General features: G+C 34.8%; 1 protein-coding gene across 5 annotated transcripts in view; it reads right to left on the bottom strand.

The window, feature by feature from the left end:
• The window catches only part of EPHA7 (EPH receptor A7), a 170,887-nt gene that overhangs the window by 14,888 nt on the left and 133,409 nt on the right, over positions 1 to 22,590 (bottom strand). For 2 of the 5 annotated variants that reach the window (XM_079781423.1, XM_079781426.1), the window contains 9 exons: positions 19,025 to 19,149; positions 15,303 to 15,486; positions 9,224 to 9,332; positions 8,597 to 8,652; positions 4,242 to 4,367; positions 3,206 to 3,391; positions 2,571 to 2,632; positions 878 to 1,087; positions 22 to 171 (listed from right to left, as the gene is read on the bottom strand). In XM_079781423.1, the coding sequence (XP_079637549.1) occupies positions 22 to 171; positions 878 to 1,087; positions 2,571 to 2,632; positions 3,206 to 3,391; positions 4,242 to 4,367; positions 8,597 to 8,652; positions 9,224 to 9,332; positions 15,303 to 15,486; positions 19,025 to 19,149 (1,208 nt within the window). The remainder of the gene's footprint in view (positions 1 to 21; positions 172 to 877; positions 1,088 to 2,570; positions 2,633 to 3,205; positions 3,392 to 4,241; positions 4,368 to 8,596; positions 8,653 to 9,223; positions 9,333 to 15,302; positions 15,487 to 19,024; positions 19,150 to 22,590) is intronic. The other 3 variants (XM_079781424.1, XM_079781425.1, XM_079781427.1) reach the window with 3 other exon arrangements.

Below are 22,590 nucleotides of genomic sequence, written 5' to 3'. Positions count from 1 at the left end.
TTTAAATAGTGTAACACCTACATCTTGATTTGACATGTCCCAATAAGGTCTCTCTCCGTAAGACATAACTTCCCACATGACTATTCCATAGCTCCATACATCACTGGCTGATGTGAACTTCCGGTACTGGATGGCTTCGGGTGCTGTCCACCTTACTGGAATTTTCCCACCCTATTATAACAAGAAATCAACATTTTAAATATGTATAATAACTTATAAATCATTTATAGCAGAGCCATAAAGCTACCATTAAACATCTTTATATTTGGTTGGCAATTCAGCAGTATCACACCTATCCATCTTGAATCTCTCTAAGTGTATTTAAAGTTACTAATCTGTTTTTTAAAACCATTACAATATTACACTTTTATGGCAACTCAGTTAATGGGCCTTATGTGGTCTCAGGAGTCTAGTCAAAAGACAATGACAAATTATGCAAAATAACCACTAAAATGGAATGAAATATGGTGTATTTAAGTAAACCTTCACATATTTCCCTTTTATACAATCTCACAAACGTTGTAAGACTTAGCATAGCTAATCTTCTTTTAAAATCTTTATTTAAAATAGAATTATATTTCTTTGTTGCTACAAGTATGAGTACTAGTAACTAGATGTTGTACATGACTTTACAGTATATTATTTATCTGAACATCCCAATATAAGATAAGCATGCTATCATTCTTATTATTATTTCTTCTCTTAACTTATATGTAGATTATAAAAGCAACAATGATTCTTCCAAAAGGAAAAAAACAGTAACAACAAAAAACTCCTGAGGTTAATTTGCCCTTTTTTCCCCTGTTAATTACGCTTTGCTTTCTTGGTAGGAAAATCTTAGGAATATGAAGAGATGCAGTAACAGACTTTTTCTTACAGTTGTTGTATAGACAGCTTCTGGATCGTCCTCTATAACCCGGGAAAGGCCAAAATCTGACACTTTACAGACAAGATTGCTGTTGACAAGAATATTGCGAGCTGCAAGGTCCCTGTGAACGTATCCCATGTCGGCCAAATATCTCATTCCAGCAGCAATTCCTCTCAGCATTCCCACTAACTGAATGACTGTAAATTGCCCGTCGTGTTTCTACAGGAAGACAAAAATAAAGTCCAGTAAACTGTGCTTTGAAGGGAAAGAAATCCCCATGAAAAAGTCAGCACACTAGTCATTTCCTTTTGTATAATAGGATTTGTTCTTTTTCATATAATACAGACATTTGTGAAAAACAAAATAAATACTGATTTTACTGAGAGGCAAATAATACAAAGCAGAGTTTCGGTAATCAGTTATTTGTACTGATGTCATTAATATTAATTAATAATAGCTCCATAGTACACAAATCCAAAAGTATATGCTAATTTTTAGGTGAAAGTTAAGGAATGGAACATCCAATCATATCCCTCACAGCTAAGTGTTTTCCTCACTAGATAAAAAGTTATGAAAATCACCTAAAAACATATAAAGGTACAAAGACACATATATTATTTCCTCCAAATGGTAAAAAAAAAAAAAAGGGAGGACATTTTTTTTTTATTAAAGATAAAGAGAAACTAAGTAGGAAAGGATTATATTGGCTGACTTTGTTTTCTTTTTATAGGAACATTACTTGCAACAAAAAGTCTCTAGACTAGGTATACTAGCAAGTGGGCTTGAACAATATGTGCAACTGGACTGGCTATCATCTATGTTTAACCCACAGATTTCTCCAAATGAATTACAAGTATGGTGCATGAGGACACTGGTGTTGAGTTGATTAACTTGCTAGGTGATGCTTTCCTCCCAGGAGCTTATAGTCATGCCTATCACACAGATGCGGCAACAGCAGCAATACAGATGTCTCTAAGTCTCCTGAAGGCCTGTGAGTCTGGGTAGAACGTACAATTCTAGATCATCTATGACAGCTCGGCACGTCCTCTTAGTGCTTAGATTATTTTCTCTTTGCCATTTAAAAAAATGTTAACATGTGTTCGTGTTCTTAGGTGAAAGGTCTCTGAGGATGAAAATGCATATTTTCAACATTTAGAATGTATCATTTATAAAAAGAATCACATGCTATTAATTTTAAAAATGTTAACAATTTGACATTTTATGCTCGGGGTTCACTTAACAGCACAATAGAAATGGCTCCACAGAGCAGAACTGGGGTCATGGTACCAATATTATATGGTTGTTTCACTTTTCAGTCTTCTCTGTATTACCACTGTATTTCATCCTTAATTGTACTAGGAAAGTAAAATGCTACTCTACAACCTGTATTCAAATTACAGGGCTTTAGGTATCCTCTGTACTTGAGGTAGCATATTAATGGAAACTAGTTTTTTCACTACATTGTATCAGTTGAATGATCAAAATGATTCTAGTTCAAGCCAGTCTAAGGCTCTGAATTTTAACCTGCTTAACAACTTTCTAACTTGTTTATAATTTTCGCTGAAAAAAAAAAACAACAACACACACACACACACATACACACACACACACACACACACACACACACACACAAACTTCAGGACATTATTTTGGTAGCATGTATGCAATATGTTTAAAATGGGGGAATAATTTTGCTACTTACCCTGAGAAATGCATCTAGAGATCCATTTTCCATGAATTCTATTACAATCATGACAGGTTTCCCTAAAATTAAAAACATACATACATAAGAAAACAAAAGGGTTGCTTCAGAAAAATGCAACCTCAACTTCAAGGTTATTCTCCTTCTCATCCGAGATAAAACACACGGTGTTTTTTGAAAGACGGAATGTGTGAGAGTTTCGAAAGTTTCCAGTACTACTGCTAAGGTCAAAGAGTCCTTAAATGTCTAGAACATGGTCACGATTCAAAAAATTAAACAATAAAAATCAGTGTGTTCTTCTGACTCCTGCTTTGTGAACAAAACTCAGGGAAAATGTCACTTTATGTAAAGTATGAAGACTAAACTGTACCGCTTCTATGGTTTTTGAGCTAAGGGGGAAAAGAAAATCTCAGTTGCTTTAGCTATCAGATATTTTTTTTATTCTAATCCTGCAGTCATTTGATTTTTTTCCTGAGGTGCTGACACAAAAGAAGAATTGTTTAGTCAGCACATGCCAAGAAAAACATTCATTTAGAATGTGCAATATGTTCATACTTTGATTTTTTTACTCTGTGTGAAATGACACTAATTTCGGACAGCCCACTTGGTAAATGAAAGGTATGATCAATATCTACCTCTTGTAACAACCCCCTCCAAATGGACAACATTTGGGTGGTCAAACTGCCCCATGATGCTTGCTTCGCACAGGAAGTCCCTCCTTTGTTTTTCCGTGTACCCGACTTTCAGGGTTTTTATGGCCACAGCAACATCTCTTTTCCCTGGAAGTTTCAAACGTCCACTGCACACTTCTCCAAATTCTCCTGAAGCAACAGAACAGGCAGATGTGTTTTAATTGCAGAAGTATTTCCTCTCTCAAAGTAAATGCAAATAATCCATTAAAAGTACTTTTAAGCTTTTCTAAAGTCTGTTACACAAGCTACTATTTTTAAAATGAATTAACAAAAACTCTTTCAGAAACAAAATTTAGAATTAAAATTTGCTATCTAACGCACACTGCCTACTAAAGGGAACATCAGCAAATCCTAAACACTGCTACCTCTTTTATGGTTTAAGGGGCAAATAGTTCTTCAAGATTTAAGAGTGTTGAATTCGTATGCCCCATGACTACTACATGAAATGGACTTGGACTGAAAATGTAACATTATTATTAAAATACATTGAACACATAGAAACTAATATTCCTTTTCAATAATTCATGCATATTAATTTTCGACGTGAAATTAAATAGTACAAAAGCTACTGAATACCTTACAAATACAAGAAAAAGAAATAAAAATGAAAGCTTAGCAAGAAGATGGTAAATCAAGTAAGAGGAAATATATTCCAGCAAAATTCAGAAACATGCTAATTTTTTATAATACTGTTATTTCTTAAGTACAGGCCAAGCTTAAAAGATAGCTTACACAAGAACAGTATCTTAAAAAACCAAACAGAAGGCAAAAATGCACAGATTCTCTGTGTCACATGCTTCTTTTTCACTTTTTTCTCTCTTCAGATTTCACAAACAAGTACAGCCTCATTGCTTCCAACAGTTGAGGTAAATGCAAAAGCTCTATACTTGAGGTATAATTATTTGCCTGTCATTATGATGTATGACTTTCGATCTTGGCTAAATGGAAGAGCTGAATAAGGAAGCTACAACAGCCTTACCTGCACCAATCACACGCTCAATTTTAATACAGGAGGCATCTAGCTCCTTGGCGAATTGATGGACAGCTCTATTTGGGTCCTCATAGGTTTCAGGGTCAATGTAGGTTTTGGTGCCTGGAAATTTAACTGTAATGATGTAAGAAAGCATGACTGTGATGAAGCAAAGCACTTATTGTGCAGTCAGCCCAGGAATTTCATTATGCAGAGTGCTCCTTGGAACAGGGAACTTGCTTCCACATCACCTGATTCACAGCGGTTTTAACAGACTACTTCAGTCTGCGGGCGTATAGGTATTATCTGCAAGCTTCTATAGGTTACATAAGATCCAGCTCATGGGTTACTAACTGAATTGCTTTTCCGATAAATCAACAAAATACATCACCAAAATTCTCTGTCATGACTTATCAGACTGGAGGTTTAATTAAATTCACTGCTATCATGGCACAGTTCAAGCCATACTGAGGTTAGTAATGGACTTGGAAACACATTTGTAAATCTATCAGTCAGTCAATCAATCAAACACACACACTGGGAAAAGAAGACATTTCATATACAGGTAGCCTACTACACTGACAGCAATATTAAAAACATTTAGACATCTCACTTATTCTTTTGGTTTATTTTTTTTAAAAGACCAACCACTGTTGACATGTACATAAAATTAATACAAGAAGTGAGGGCCACTATCACAGACTCAGAGAGAAATCTACTAAAAACACAGTTTCATTTTTACCTTACAGGGCAATAGGGGCCAGAATGTACAGAGTCCAGAGTAAAGTTAGAAAATTTACAATATTCCTGGGATCTGCTCACCATGTATGACACAGTTTGAAAGAAGAATGGTTTATATGAACTTTCATTTATAAGGCTCTGGAAGGAGGCAGCCAATATGCCTCAGAAAAAGTAGTCAAGATTCAAACAGCATAGAATCATAAAAGTTGCAAAAGTTAAAATCTTCTTAAAATGTACCCGGAAGCATGCAGGTAACAGATAATGCTATGTTAACTTTAAATCAAATTCAGTTACAATAATGTATTCCAAGTCAGTCATATGGTTAAAGACAAAGATAAGATAGGCATATATTTGGTTATATTAATGCAATGAAAAGAATTACACTATATCCTCAAAAAAACTTTATTGTTTTTAACAAAGCCACTGAACAATCTTTTCATTAAATCTCAGTTATTTGGAGAACAATATATTTCTTTATGTATTACACTGCAGCCTAACTGTGCTTATGTCATCACATTAAATTAAAATTATCTTTTAAAAATAAACACGTAACAAACAAAAGGAAGCAGAATGTATGAAGGAAAATGGGATTTAAAAATCTTGATTTATTCTGCTGTAGTTGATTGTTTATCCAAAATTGATTGTCTTAAACAATTACTGTTCCAGTTTATAAAACTGACAGATGCTCATTTGTTACTAAAGCTGAACATGAAAAAAAAAAAACAAAAAACACAAGAAGAACAGAGAGAGGGGATAGAAAGAGAAAAGAGAGAAGAAGGAGTACAGGGAAGAGGGGGGAAGAGAAAAAGAGAGAAGGGAAGAAAACAATAGGTTAACCTCCTAGATTGGCAGGCAGATGGAGAATGAGCCATCTTCTCCCTTTTCATTCTCTTTCTTTCATAGCTTTTGTTTTGTTTTGTTTTGCGATAAGGGAGCTAGAATGGAGGTAACCTTCTGCATCTCAAACGGGGTCTCTGATGGTTCTTTATTCAAGCTGTCATAAAACATTTTGACAGGCCACAGCGATTTTGGCATAAAAACATGAAATACTGCCCAGCTTGGATTCAAAGACATTGTTGGAAGAAATGGTAGGAGGAAACAAAATGTAAATTGGAATTGCTTCACTGAACTCCTCCATTGTGTTTATATCTTTAAATGTAGTACTTGGGCCATGGAGAGTGGAGTGTGCCTGATATAAACGGCTGGACATTCTATTACATTCTGTGCTCTAAAAGCTAGTTAAATGGTTGCTTTCATATTTCCGTAGAAATTCAATCTGGTGCCTTAGCACCTAAGGAAATTGTTTGTATACTAAAGGAATAAAAGGACACCTCGTGGCCAATAGCTGGTGACCATGCTGCTGTACTTAGACACAGTCATGAAATCAAATAAAATGTCTGTTTCTTGTCAAATGATAAGGAAAGATATCCTTGTTAAAAGGGTGATTCAAAAATAACAGGGATTAACCAGAATAGGATAGTTAAGTGCACTTTGCTTCATTATTCATTTAGAAATTGATTTTTAAAATAAAATACATTGATATAATTTCTGAATATTCTGGTCTGTGGCTTATCTCATTAAGGCGGTGAGCTTTTCGGTGTTTTAGTCGCTCATTTTCATTTCTCATGAGTGTTAAATATCTTAAAACCAACATAGATATTTTTGCTCTGGAGATGAAAACTGTATATTTATCAAGCTTATCTTGTCTACGTTAGCAAGTAAAACATGCCGCCCTATTTTTTCTAATTACAAACTGAATGTCAAATGTAAAAAAAGCAAATGGCATTAAAATATAAAACTGAGTGATGACAATTAAGCATAAGGCTATATAAGTTTTACATGAGCCATATTTCAACTTACTTTCTGCATTAACCTGCAAGCTAAAACTAAGACATATTTGGTAATTTTGAGATGTCTCAGAAATACTCAATAACAGAAACAAAGGTGACATGCTGATTAAAGCAATATTAAATGATTCTACCACCAAATTATTCACATATGGGCAGAATCAGGGACGGCAGGAACTATGGTCTTAAGTTACTCTCCTATATACATTTTAAACTAGATATAAAAATTTAGGCATTCAAGATTGGAACCTCTTTTTCCTATCTGCGGAAGTGTTAAAATTATTCTCTTATGTCACGAGAGAGAAAAAAGTAACCTCCATTTTTTCTGTACATCCTCTCACTAAAAACTGCCTATGGCACTCTCATCGCCTGAGGCTGCTTTCGCCCAGGAAAATCACGGCCGGATTAGCAATGGGGAAGCTCCAAAACATCAGGAGCACATCAAATAACCCCAGAGGGGGAGGTGGTGGGATCACATGTATTCAGCTATAATCAGGGGGAGAGTTAAGTTTTATGAGGCTTCTACAATTATGATACCCTCTTTAAGTAAAAAGAGATTATACACGCAGGATGGCTAGGGCTTTACCAGGTCCTAAACCGGGGTCTGTGAAAGCGAGGGGCCCTGGGGCTTAGGCTTCTTAATGCAGCCACCTCTGGTCACACCTTTTACTTTAATTTGTAGTATCCCAAACACCCTTCCTGCCTGGAAATCTAATGAGTTTCATCACCAATTTAGATATGTATTATCTAAAGCCACTTCTATTTTGAAAGCTAGAGTCACCGTGCTGGTTCAACAAATAAAAACACATTAAAGAAACTCAAAATTTGTGTCTTTAAATAACACATATTCTCCATAGATGCTTATATAATCTTGTTATTTTAGAATGGGTGCATGGCAATACCTTCTTAGATATTAACAAAATAAATTGATAAACAATACAATAATAGATATAATTCTTTTGCCATTTAGGAAATTTATCTATCCATAAAAAAATTCTAGTAAAGATGATTGCTACTAAGAAAAATAATAAGTAAAATTGTTCTTAATAATTTCAAGGATTATCAGAACTAAAATCATTTGATTGTTAGATTTTTACTTTGGATGCATGGAGCCCTAATATTTACTCACATGGCTCTCATTTTTTACTTGTCATCCATAATGAACAAGAATAAAAGTAATGCAGATGGATATCTATTTTCCTTGGTTACCTAACCTCTATTCCAAATATGATTTCTAAAATGAATTTTTAAGAACTCGGTAATCCAAATCTACAGGAAAACATTGGAGGATTAAATCCTATTACTATATGTTTAATGTCTGGTAAAAATATCTATCAGTGATAGACAATGTATAGTAGCTGAAGAGAAAATGGTTCCTTAGCCTTTCAAGGTAGCATAACTCATTAGGTGGTAAAGCCTTCTGGTTTGAAAAGAATTCCTTAGCTAGAATGTGGGCCATGCAACATTTAATGGATTATTATTAAAATAGTAGGAAACATTTGAAAAGGAAAAATTGTGACATAAAGGCAGCTTAATATATCCTGCAGTTATATTAAAATTTCTTATGAGATTACATATCAGAATACATTTTATTTTTTTTAATTCACATGATATGGCTTTGATTCTAAATATATTGTCAAATGCTTTAAAGCAGTACTTTGAGCTCATTATATAATTTCAAGGGTGATGCGTTAGGAATTTTTTCATGCCAATATTAACAACCAGGTTTCTGTATTAACTGCAATATATAAAAGTAAAGAAAAACCAAACACTTACAATGAAAGTAAAGCTCTTCATCCCCTTCTTGGTCAGCTTTGCTATATCCACAGTGCCTGAAAAAAAAAATTGTAACAAACACAATCAATTATCTTCCTTTATATTTTTAAAATTCAGTAAAATATTTTATTTATTTTACAACATGCTAGTTAGATATGTAAACAAAATACAAAAACTTCCTGTCTATAGTTATAAACATAATAATAACATAGCAATTCATATGATTAAAAAAAGGCACAGAATATAAAGTATTTGTGTGAGACAATGTAGAAGGAACATATTTATAGATTTAGATTTATAAATGAGTAAATATTTGCTTCTACATTTTTTTTTCCTGGAAAACAACTACAACAACCGATTTTAAATGGTTTCCACAAACATTAACTAGAAGAATAATTTTTCCCAATAGAAATGACAATACTCATCCCTTTAAACTAGAGGTGATGATTAAGTTCAAAGTTTATTTTGATCTTGGGAGAATGAAAACTTAGTGCCCTTTAATGTTTCATATCAGACAAAGAGTGTTTGCATTTACTATTCTAATGTACTAAATAATAAGCAATGGGGGACCTAATTCTGAAAAATCAAAAGCTTTATCTCAGATATGAGAAGAAATGTGTGTTCTACCTTCTTCCAATGATGAAGCCAAAGACCATGAACACCAGGATGATAGTCCCTGCAACGGCGACCACAGCGATGATAATGACGGGATTCTGCTCACTGGAGACGGCTGTGGCTGCAAAGAGAGCAAATGGCCTCAGCAACACTCAATACCAGGCAAGAACTCGAGAGGTTAAACAAAATCTTATCAACAGGAGATAGCGATGCTATCAAATTCACCTCGAACTTTAAATAAATGCATAATTTTCGATCAGTGTAAGTTTAAATGTTATTTTTGCATTTTAAAGAAGTGGTAAGGACAGTACTTCATCTATTTTATGTTCCTCAGCTATAAAAGAAACCTATAAAATACATCATTGAATGCCTATCTCCTGCTTAGTGATTGGAAACTTAGTTATGAATCAGAGATAGAGATCTTTGGTCTACAATTGCGATTAAATCCCTATTTTTCCTCAGCAAGGTATGTGATCCTTGGAGGTCTGTTTTTCTGGAATATAAAAAAAGAAGCAAAATACATATTCTGTGTATTTTTTCAAAGTTTCTTAAGTGCTTTATCTTTCATGTCATCAATATAAAATAAAAAATCATCATGTGATTACAGTCATCATGACTTGACAATTCACCAGAATGAAGAAGAGCAGGTTTACTTGTATTAATTTGAAAAAGCATGCAATGCACACATATGAGAGTTTAAGATTATAAAGGAGGTTAGCTATGTATGAAAGAGCAAACTTTCTGCAAGTACTTTAAAAAAGATTTCAGCACTATCTAATGGTAGACACTTTCTGCATGATGCTGGGTGACTCTTCTATGCTCATTAGGGCAAGCCCTGCTGGCCTTTCGGAGGGTCTCTCTGGGAACGGTATATGTTTACATGTCCTTTAAAGCAGCCTTTGATTCCAATTCTTCAGCAAGTCACATGGCCTTCCCACGTCCATTTTTCCAAATTAGTGGAGTTTTACTTATATCGCAATTTGCAATTGTCATATTTCCCTCAGAGTATTATAATTTCAATGCCAGTATAGCCTTCATAAAGTAATCAAAGAAATATAAAACAATAAAAATGTATATTCCACTCAATGATTCAGTTTCAAATATCATATAACATATAATGTCCAACTAATGTAGTTTGTTTGTTTCTGAAACAATCAATGGCAGTAATCTTTAATTTATGGCAGGATGGCAAACATTACTCCTCCTTGCCAGTGGCAAGGGACTGGGTGTCCAGAGCAGTAAATTATATGTAGGCAGAGTATGTCCAGCCACAATAGGCAGCATAAAGTTTTTTTTGTGTGTGTGTTTGTTTTTGTTTTTGATTGGCCTTCCTTTAGTTTATCTATGTCTTCCTCCTTTTGACAACTCATCTGTTAATTTTGTATACCTATGCTAACAATAGATAGCTTTTACCCTGAAAAACCATATAAATAGCTCTGGTATAATAATTTCTGAACAAAGGTATTATACACACTTGCCAATTCAGTACCTGCTGATTTATCCCCAAGGGAACTAAATGAGGCAGGGGTTGAGGGGAGGAAACAACTTTTAAGCTTTATTTTTGAATGACAGCTCAACAACAACAAAAAGATGATTTCAAGTTTTTTTTGTTTGGTTGGTTTGGTTGTTTTCATCTGTCTTTTTATATGTGGTAAGAGAGAAAAAAGGATGGAGTAGTCTGTTCATGAAGAAGGAAAATTATACACATATGTATACAAAGTGTTTCTATTCAATCTATGTGTCCCATGGGTCTAATCCTTTGGTTCTCTTAGGTTCCGTTCTGCCCTTAGCTTCAGGAACATAACTCCAATGAGAAAACTGAACTCAGGTGCATGATGAAATAGAACTTGTGAATATTCCTTTATATGTTTTTATATCTAGCCAGAGTCACACTTTAATCTTTCCATAGTCAACATCCATGGTTAATATTTTCAACTATTTCATGGGTAATAAAATTTAAAACTAAGTTATAGGTGCCATAATCAACACAACATGGTTTAAAAATGATAAAAACAGTAGAGTTGACTTTGCATTAGAAGGGGCTTTTAGGACATATGTGCAATGAAATAGTCTGTTTAACCTCTCTTTTCAAACAGTGCTCAAGTGACTTCTCTTCAGTGGCATCTTCCCTGCTGTTCTTCCTAGCACAGTGAGTCGCCGTTTGCTGACACTAACAGCATTGGGCCATGCACTCTATCAGCACTTAACGGCGTGGCTAGAATTTGTGTACAAGTCTGTCTTTCACTAAACTTTAAATTGAAAGTATCAACTACGTCATTGTGTCTGTACATCTCTAATTCTCAGCACAGTAGCTTGTGCTAAATCATTATTTCTCAAAGAATGGTCTGGGAAGCCTTGAGGATTCCTCAAGAGCTCTCCAGGAATGTTGAAGGCCAAAATTATTTTCATATAATACAATGTAATTTGACTTTTTAAAAATATGTTTTTATTGATTTTTAGAGAGAGGAAGGGAAAGAGAGAGATAGAAACACCAGTGAGAGAGAAACATGGATCAGCTACCACCTGCACGGCCCCTACTGGGGATTGAGCTGGCAATCTGGGCATGTGGCCTGCCTGGGAATCAAACTAGTGACCTCTTGGTGCATGGGACAAAGGTAAACCACTGAGGCACACAGGCCGTGTTAATTTGACTTTTTTTTACTCATATATGCTCACAAATGCACAGAGTTTTCCAGAAGTTATATGACATGGAATGACATCATCACCCTGATGGGTAATGAAATGTGTGTTGAAAAAATATTTCAGTTATAATTTCTGATGTGGTGAATATCGATAGATATAATCTATACTAATAAAAGGGTCATATGCTAATTAGACTGGACATCTTCCAGACATCCTTCTGGACAAAGCCACGGTACCAGGGGCTGAGACAGAGGTGGTTAGGGGCGATCAGGTTGGCAGGGGAGAGCAGTTAGGAGTGATCAAGCCAGCAGGAGAGAGCAGTTAGGGGAATCAGGCCGGCGGGGGAGAGCAGTTAGGGATGACCAGGCCAGCAGGGGAGAGCAGGTAGGGGTGACCAGGACGGCAGGGGAGAGCACTTAGTGGCGACCAGACAGGCAAGGGAGAGCAGTTAGGGGTGACCAGGCCAGCAGACAGTGTGGTTAGGGGTGATCAAGCAGGCAGGCAGGTGAGCAGTTAGGAATTAGCAGTCCTAAATTGCGAAAGGGATGTCCAACTGCCGGTTTAGGCCCACAGGGATCAGGCCTAAACCGGCAGTCGGACATTCCCCGAGGGGGTCCCGGATTGGAGATGGTGCAGGCTGGGCTAAGGGGAGTCCCCCCCACCCCCCCCCAGTGCACAAATTTCATGCACTGGGCCTCTAGTCCTATATAATAAAGGCTTATATGCAAATTGCCCTCTGGACCGGGAGTTTGACTGGAGTTCAACCGGGAGTTCTACTGGGGGCAGGGCTGGCTGGCCAACTGCCCGTGGCCCCAGCCGGCCTGATAGGTCCCAATCGGGGCAGGTTGGCCAGATCCCACCCATGCACAAATTTGTGCACAGGACCTCTAGTACAAATAATAAAAATCTTAATTCCTGAGACCAAAAAGCTTGAAATGGTGTGTACAACAATATAAGCTGACACTCAAGACTGCCTGGGTGCTGGGCACTGAACTTGGCACTTTGTGTACATTAATTTATTGAATCCTCAGAATGCCCTCTGAGTTGGGTGGTGGCTATTGTAGCAACCAGGGTACAGAGAAACAACTCATCCAAAGTCCCACATCTGGACATGGCAGAGCTGAAATGCAAAACCAGGAATATGTCTACTCACACCGATTGATACTGATAATCTGTTCTAAATTGATGACTTTTAGTTATTTATTTGTTCATTCATTGAGTGCTTTCTATGTGTCAAGCACTAGCAAGACAATAGTAAGAAAAGGAGATGTGATCACTCTTTCATCAACTATACCAGGGAAAGAGAATATTCTTATGCTAAAAATCACCAAATCCTTTCTAATGTAAACATCGATTTTTAAGATTTATTTCATGTAATCATTCAGGTTCCACTACTTCATCTTAATCTCTCTGAGTCTTATTTGCTTCATTTTTATATAATGAAAATAATATGTACAAGTCTCAGCACACAACTCACAGTAGTTTATAAGGTTCTCAAACCTATTTGGAAAATATTTTAAAAACCATCTTGAAAATATATTCAAACATATGATAAAAATACTTCGCAATTTTTCAAACCTAATGGTGTAACTGATAAAAATGTGCAGGTAAATGTGAGGTAATTGATGTTTTTAAGTTTAAATTATTTATTAGAATATGGAAACATTATTTGAAGTGTCTTATTACACTAGAAATCACAAATATCATGAGGTCAATCTAAGTTGAAGACTATGAGAATGCATTTAACACAAGACCATGCAAATGTTTAAATGTTGAAATCTCAACTTAAAAATTCTTTAATGTTTTTGGATGTTTAAATGTTAAATTCTCTACTTAAAATCCTTTAATGTTTTTGGGGCCGTTGAACTTATTCTCATTTTTAAATTTACATACTCCATTTAAAAAATAATAAAGAATAATGGCATTAATTTTATAACAGTAAATATCTACAATTATAAAAACATAATTTATATTTCAAATTTATTTCAATGTTTTATTATGTGAGGTTCTGAGAGTTACTGCTTAGTTTAAAAATATAAACAATTTTCCCAGCCAGTGTTGTTCAGTGGTTGAATGTCCACCCATGCACTGCGAGGTCACGGGTTCCGTTCCTGATCAGGGCACATGTCCGGGTTGTGGGCTCTCTCCCCAACAGAGGGCATGCTGAAGGCAGCCAATCAATGTTGATGTTTCTCTCTCATCGATGTTTCTATCTCTCCCTCTGCCTCCTTCTCTCTCTAAAATAAATAAAATCATATTAAAAAATAAAAATATAAAAAATTTTGAAAAATACTGTTAGCAAATTTAACAATTATTAGGTAATATAAAGGATATTTAGTCTACCTTTAAAAGATGTATGAAAATATTTTTCTGAAGTCAAAATAATTCTTTGATCAAAATTTTATTAATTTATTTTAAAAACATTTTATTAAAATTGAGGAAAGAAAATCATATATATATATATATATATATATATATATATATATTATCATTTTTGTTTAGAATTTTGTGGGAATGCTAGATTGGCAAGCTGGTGATGAGGTAGCAGCTGGTGAACCATTGCCTGAGCAGCGACATCAGGAGAAATAAAAACATTTCAGAATACGAAAGTACACTCTGAGACCTCAGCTAGCTGCAGAACAACCAGCAGTGGTACTCAAGCTGTTCTGAACTTGCACTCTGATGATAAACTAGGACACCATCTAAGATACTTCTGCTTCTTTGTGATACACTATAGACACATGGATTGTTGTGTTCTTATGTTGCATTATAAAGATAAGCAAAATGATAAAGTGGATACAAGATATTGGTAACATTTTATTTTTAAGCTGAGTGGTAGATACAGAGATATACATTTAAAAATACGTACTATTTCATATATACGTTAAGTATATTCTTTAGTATGCTTCAAATATTTCACACACAAAAAAAGTGATAAAAATAAACATAAATGCATGTTCTAAGAATTTCCTGAGCTCAATTTTTGAAATTATTACCAAAGGGCAAGTAACGTAAAATTACTTGCCCTTTGGTAATAGATTCTTACATATCATCTTTCTCTGGCCCACCCTGGTGTGCATCCTGGCTTCGCTTGGGTTTCTAAAAAGAAGCGGCTTTGACTGATACAACTAGAGTAAATTCCTTTTGGGGTCTACACAATCACCCTGTTTATTGAACAAGTCCTGCCTCTGTTCCTAACTTCATCTTTTTCAAATAAGCTCAGTATGTATTAAAGAAACTATTTGAAATCCCCTGTTTCTAACATTGCAAAACAAAACTGCACATTTAAAAGTATTATCCTGAATAACCTTTACAAAGTACATATATTTACAGACATATTTAAAGTAAAAATTACCTTAAACCAAATCATCATCCCCAATAGTTAAAAAAAAAATGCAAGCGTTTAAAAAACATAGAGTGTAAGAATCCAAATCAAGGTGGTAATTACCTTCAAACATTTTACCTGTAGCTTCCTCTAGCGTAGCCACATCAAGTCTGGGACTGTAGTTTCCATACCCAGCGGCAGTAAAAGCCCGAATCTGGAAAACATACACTGTTCCTGGCTTCAGGTTGTTAATGGAGGCTGAAGTGGACTTGGTTTTTACTGTCGAGTAGGTACGTTCCCTTTGATCCTAGAAACAATATATACAGGGCATATTTAACTGTGATCACAACTAGGCAGTTTGACAGCCAATTTTTGCAATTTATTTCAATTTGCTGCATTGTTATTATAAAGGCTACATTAGATACTCTGTGGAATATTGCACATTGAGTTGTTCCTCAAATAATATAAAATGTAAATGTGAACACATGCCTTTGTTGTATAAATTTCAAAGAGAAATATTTTTGTTTAAACATTTATGATATTTGGAACGTTGGCTTTGTTGGTCGAGGGCAGAGTGGCAAGAACTAGTTAGCCATAAAGAAAGTAAAATGCCCTAATGACCAAGACATGGGTACACACCTGGAAAACCTATGGCTTAGTAGAGGTTTTCACTTCATAAGATAGTTCTTTTAATACTTTTCCTGAATGTTATTTAGCAAGCAAAAAAAAAAAACATATGTTAAAAATGAAGAAAGCTATTAAATAAAAAAAATTAGCTAGCACTATTACCATAGTACTGCAATTTTCAACCACTGTGTCGCAATAATTTTTAAAACATGCAATACCTCACTATTTAGCCAGAGACACTGACCTCTTTTCTGTTAGGTGGTCTAAAAAAAAAATGACAACAGCCAACACAACAATAAGTCTTGTGTGAATGCCTTGTCTTGAACCATAAATATTTAGGTCATATAATAGAGTTGAATCTTATGGGTCATGTTGCAAAATAAGGTTGCATCTAATTGGTTAATTCTTGGTACCAGAATCCTTATATACGAGTATAGGCACCTGATTTTTTAAAAATTCACTTTGGAGCAAAAAGGGTAGATAATTACTATTATTCGTGTTTTTTTTTAATCAATCAAAATTATATTTATTTTTGTCAGATCAGCAAAAAATACATTTTTTGGTGTGCCACAGAATTTTAGTGGTTTCTGTGTGCCATGAGATGAAAAAGGTTGAACATTGCTGCCATAGTGACATTATCAATTATTTTCATTAAAACTGCATTTATAACAGAATAAAACCACTTTTACAATATAGGAATTAAGGGAATATTTTAAATGAAAAGAATTATATAAAAGTCAAAATATTGTATAATTTATGGCTTAACAATATAATTTAGTTCAATTTCTTCATTTTTCTGATATATAAAGTGAGGCTTACAGAGTTTAAAAATGTGACTTCCATATTATATATGACTAGAGACCCAATGCATGAAATTTGTGCGAGAGGCTTGGTTCTCGCAGCCCTGGCTTCGTACGGAAGGTCATCCGGAAGGACGTCCGGAATGTCGTTCAGCTGTCCAGTCTAATTAGCATATTATGCTTTTATTATTATAGATAGAATAAAATAAATTTTAAAGTTCAAGAATATGAAAACTCCATCAAAACAATGTGCAAATGAATACAAATTTAAAACTTAATTGATATGCCTCTAATGGGCTATTTATGAAAAAAGTAATAAAAACTGCTCATCCAAATATACAATTTTAGAGAGTTTATTATTTGTTCTATAATAAATTCCTGCGCTCAACTGTGACTGTCAATAAAACTCTCATTGAAATCTGAAAAGTTCAGTCTGGTTGTTTGATTTTTCTTCACATTAGTATTTACAAAAGTGTAAATAACTGTATATCCAAACTATATTTGTGATTTATAGTGAAACTGATTTGTGATTGTTTTTATTATAATCATTCATAAAAATGATAGTTGGTATTATAAATATACATTTATCTAAAATAAAACAAGGCATAACTAATATTAGGTGACATAATGATATATACATGTGTGTATATGTATATACCAGGTATGTATATACCATGTGTTTACATACATTATAGTGCAATACAGTTATTCCCTTTTAATTATTGCCTAAGTTCAGAGAATGTACAAACATTTTCTTTCTGTTTTCATTCTCTGTAAATTCAGAGAATGTACAAACATTTTCTTTCTGTCATGCAAAATAGAAAAGGAACTATTTGAGTAAGGATTTGCAAAATATCTTGTTTCACTGTGAGAAACTAAACTCTCATTTACCTTGTAACTTACATTTAAAAAATGTATTTTATTGCTTTTGAAATCTGATGTAATTTCAGAAGGGATTATAACTGTTAGAGCTCATTGGAAAACAGACATAAAAACCAACATTAAAAACATGGATTCCCTCAGAAACACATTTTTGATGGGATAAAAATGTTTCCCTGGTACAAAGTGAGGTATTTAAAATGTAACTTTGGCAGTGTAGTCAGGAATTTATAAAGGAAATAATAAGTCAAAATATCGTAAACTTAATCTGAACATTGAAACTAATCTTAAACTGTTTTTGCTTCAAAAGGAAAAACATTATCTATTGCCAATGTACTAGTGCACGTTAAGCATTCATTCAAGTAGATCAGCCCCCAAGTTTTTCTAAAGTTTTAAGTTCCTATTTCTAAAAGCTGTCTAACTGGTTAAAATAGCCCCGGCTGGTTTGGCTCAGTGGATAGAGCATCGGCCTGTGGACTGAAGGGTACCTGGTTCAATTCTGGTCAAGGGCATGTGCCCGGGTTGTGAGTTCGATCCCCAGTGGGGAGTGTGCAGGAGGGAGCTGATCAGTGATTCTCTTTGATGTTTCTATCTCTCTCTCCCTCTCCCTTCCTCCCTGAAATCAATAAAAATATATTAAAAAATAAATAAATAAATGGTTAAAATAGTTATATGTATATTATAGCACTTCAGCTAACTCGCTTAAGTCAATAATAATAACACTTACTATTACTATTACTACTAGTAATAACAATAGTTTCCATGTTTCAAACCTCAAACCAGGTTCTTCTATGAGGTAGAGCCTATATATCAATTTGTGACTAAGGGCAACATGCTCCCCCTCTCTCCAGATAGGTCAGAAATAAATGCACTCATATGCTCAGACATGTCACTATTTATTAAAATGTAGTAAATATGGAGATAAAGAGGCAGTACTTGGGTTTTTGCCATACTATTTTTCATGGAGAAAGGAGTATAAAGAAGTGGTCTTGGATATGATTAACATAACCTAGATGAACTAAATTTCACAAGGAATTTAAAGAAGTAGACTATCATCAGCCAATTCTAAAGTTTAGAGAATACTGCAAAGTTATTGCAAAAAAATATCTTTAATTTTCAAATTACTAAATAATTTTAGGCCATCATCATATCACTGAAACCGCACACACATAAAATAAATCATTAAAGGTCCAAGCAGACATCCTAAAATAAACATTTTTTCAAAAAATGCATTGGGCTGTGTGGTTTGGGCGGCACTAAAACACGCTCCACCTAACTATCATGATTTCAAAATCTGAATACGTAAATGTATTACTAGAGGAATATTTTCAGTTGTGTAGCAGAAATTGAATAACACAGAAATTATAATAATGAATCATAGTTTCCAGGAGATAATGGTCAAAACTGGCTAAAATTAACTAAAAATTCTGAAGTGCCTCCGAAGAGTTGGCAGAATGACCAACTCTCGTCTGCAGTGTAGCAGGACGACACGAGACACACGCCGTGGTGCATTTCCTGTTTCCTGTTCCCGGCACTTACTTTCTCGTAGTACTTGATCTCGTACTCGGTGATGACTCCATTGGGATGCTCTGGCTCCTGCCAGGAAAGCTCCACACTCCGCTGTAGCACGCGCTCCTTCATGACTCCGCTCACTTGCGAGGGAGCTGTTTGGACAAGATGTGTCAATAAACAATGAGGAAATGCACTGGATGCCTCGAATCAAATGTCACCACTGATCAGTTCCATGCTGTGCCAGTTTCATGAAGGTAAAAGAAAGCACCTTTTCATAGCTCACAATTCAGGAGGTAATGAATATTCAAGCAGGACCTTATTACTGTTCATAAACCTTAATAGGAATTTAAATTAAAGTGCAAACAGCAGAAGATAGCATTGTTCAAGCTAGTGAAAAATGGAAATGCAGGGGCTGAGAATGACAATTAAGCCAGTGAATGCTAATTAAGGCTACAAAATATGATTTCAGATTAATCTCCAGTGATAAACTAAGTCCAAATATTTATTTCACATGCAACAGCAATACGCTTATAAAAGAAAAAAAATAAGTTAATATCGTGCAAGAAAAAGTATATGAAATGGCTACTTTAATCTTCAATGAAAGGGATCACACTTTTAAAAAAATGTTTTTATGTTTCATGGGTGTGTGTGTATTCCCAAAGAATACCAATTAACCTTGGCAAAAATTTTTTTACACTTTATTTGGTCAAGGGCAAGAAAATGCTAAAGCTGCTGGTATTCAAATATGCGTGTGGAAACACATATATACTCTTGCACGTGTACTTTATACTTAGGTAACCTAGGCCTCAAGCTTTGAAAGAAGCAGTTCGAACTATAATTTTGCCTTCTCTTTCTATATAGATAATAATATGCTTAGAGCTCTTTCATTCTAATTAGTGGCATATACTCTCTTTTGGTAGCTAAGACTGTGGAATGCAGCAAACTAATTTGCTCTGTCTAATTTGCTCAGTGATGATTAACTAGTTGTCTTCTCTGTCTAAATGAGGAGCTGCACTGGCTTGGCTGAATTTCAGGGGGGTCATTATGTTCCATGTATCATGCTCTATCTCATCCTGTAAAATATTTTCAGGCTGTTAATTTAATTTTCAGATGTCCAAATTTGTTAATAATCCCGCTGACAGAAAAGCAATTATAGGAGGCCAAAGCTGTTTAAGCAAGCCTCTGATGTTTATCCTCTTGGCTTTATTTTGCTTCTTCTCCTTTTTAATGTTTTCTCGTATCAATGTCTAGAGAAAACATTTTTCACTTCTTTCTGGCTTGGCGGTTGGGAGGGAAGGACATGGAAGATGCATGACTCCCATTTCCTCACAGATTACTAACAAAAGCATAACTAGGGAAGATTAAGTGGAACAACTTTTGCTTTCGGGGGATGCAGTGTGAAGTACTCAACACACTCTGCTTACAGAATCAATGTGTGTCTGATGTTCCCAATGAAGCAAATTTCTAATAAGAAATCTTATTTTTGCCACTTTTAAAACCTGATTATATGCAGGGAAGAAACACTTGTTTCTAAAGTGATTTGCCTCTCTACCCAGAGCATGCTCGGCATATCTCAGCCCACTGTGATGTTCAAGAGGCTGCTTCCTGGGAAAACAAACCCCACCTAAGCATGAGGTGAGATTCTACTAAGTAAATGATCTCTAATTGTCTAATTTAGGTAAAATCATTCAGAAAAACCTGTATTTTAATTCTAATTAGTAAAAAATAGAATGCCGCAGCCCAGGTAAGAATACCAAAATAGTCGACACCCTTAATTACCCTATAAAGCTGCTGGTTTACAACACAGCATGTGCCATTTGGAAAGAGGTTAGCTGAAAATAGGTGCGAGACCTAGTCAGTACCAATCTCTAGGTCTCTTTCAAGTAACACACATAGTTAAATGTGATTTCCAGCTAAGTCAAACTGTAAGACATTTTGATTAGCTTCTGTCCTTAATTATTAAGGTGAAGGAGGCAGAAGACACTGAATTTCCCAAGGTATGGAGGGACTTGGTGTATAAATTTACCTCATTTAGTTTCTGATATGTTACAGCAAGATCTAAGTATAGACAGACTGGATTTCTGCAAGTTACACACTAAAATGATATTGTTTCATCCTGGAAAACCAATAAAGTTATGGTAATTGGGGGTTGGGGGAGAAATATCTAAAGTACTTTTCAAATGGATAGTATTTTGAAACCTGTGTCGGCACTAACAGTGCAGTGTGCTACACCCCCCCCCCTCCCCCGCACCTTTTGTACAAGCAGCCGTTTCTGTGACTATACTCCAGAATTTCTATTTCCTTTTTAAAAAAATTATCCCTTGGTGATACTGTAGCAAGTCACACATTTGAGAGGATCAGAGACAGAAGTACTAGCACGTGGCCCTAGACAGTAGATAAATTGCATGATAGGAAAAATCTTTCCCTGTCTTATGTCCTTCAAATACAATATTTTGGTACAGGAAAACTGATAATATTTTCCCTTCAGTTTCAATATCATAGGCATTAAGGATATACAACCCAAAAGATATATAGCTAAGCTAGTCAGATTCTAATAGGGTCATTACTTTCAGATAAATTTATGTGTACAAGTAAAATTGAAGTTGCATAATCTTAAAACTCAATGATTTCTATGGTGAATATATATAGGATCTACTAAGTTAATCACATTATTACAATTTCCCTAAAAATATACTCACACTTACACCAAAATATTCAATTTACCACAATCTGAAGTTCATTTTGAAAAGAATATGTACACAATTAAATTTTATACATAGTTAACAACCAAGTAGGTGCTATGACATTTAAATTATAATTTCCACAATTATCAAAGTGAAAATAAAACATGTTATAATCAAAATTGATTTGAAGTTAGTAAGTAGTAACCAGCAATAATAAATTCTCTAAATTGAAAAAGTAGAAAAAAAATACTTCATATAGAGGAGCTTTTAAACATGACTTTTTTAGTAGGGTTTTTAACAAATGGTTAACAGATTCATTTCTCACCTAAATTTCTTGATATATGCATATACAAAAATTAATTTTAACTGAAAAAACAGATGGAACATTTTTGCCCTTAAAAATCTTCACGACTTATTGAGACATATCTGGAGTCTGTACAAATGACAGTGAAAGATGACCTTAGGAAATTCAGAAGATGGGTTCCGTGGCTCAAAGGGGTAAATTTCAGCAGTATGAAAACAAGGTCGATAAAGTTGATGCCACAGGAATGCAGAAACCTAATAACAGGCGGAAGGTAATTTGTGGGCTGGGTTTGTTAGTGTGAGCCTTTGAATTAAAAAAAATAATCAGTGAGAATGTCAGGTTTATGAAAAGACCTGAACCAATCAACAATTTACAGATTTTGCACTTCAAGCATTCATGCGTGACTTTTGATCTTAATCAATTTATAATTAAAATCCAAATACAAAAGACACATTTAAATTTTAAGATGAAATATATTTATAAAGGCTCCATTCTCATCCCCACCCCCCACCCCCCCCCCCCCCGCCCAAATGTTAAGTTTGCCTTCATGCATGGAAAAATTTCCTAGCACAAAGTAGGGAGAAATACAATATTAAAACATAGTG

The sequence above is a fragment of the Cnephaeus nilssonii genome (assembly GCF_951640355.1).
Source record: "Cnephaeus nilssonii genome assembly, chromosome: 9".
NCBI lineage: Eukaryota > Metazoa > Chordata > Mammalia > Chiroptera > Vespertilionidae > Cnephaeus > Cnephaeus nilssonii.
The sequence above is the reverse complement of the archived record's forward strand: the minus strand, read 5'-3'. Positions and strand labels throughout refer to the sequence as shown.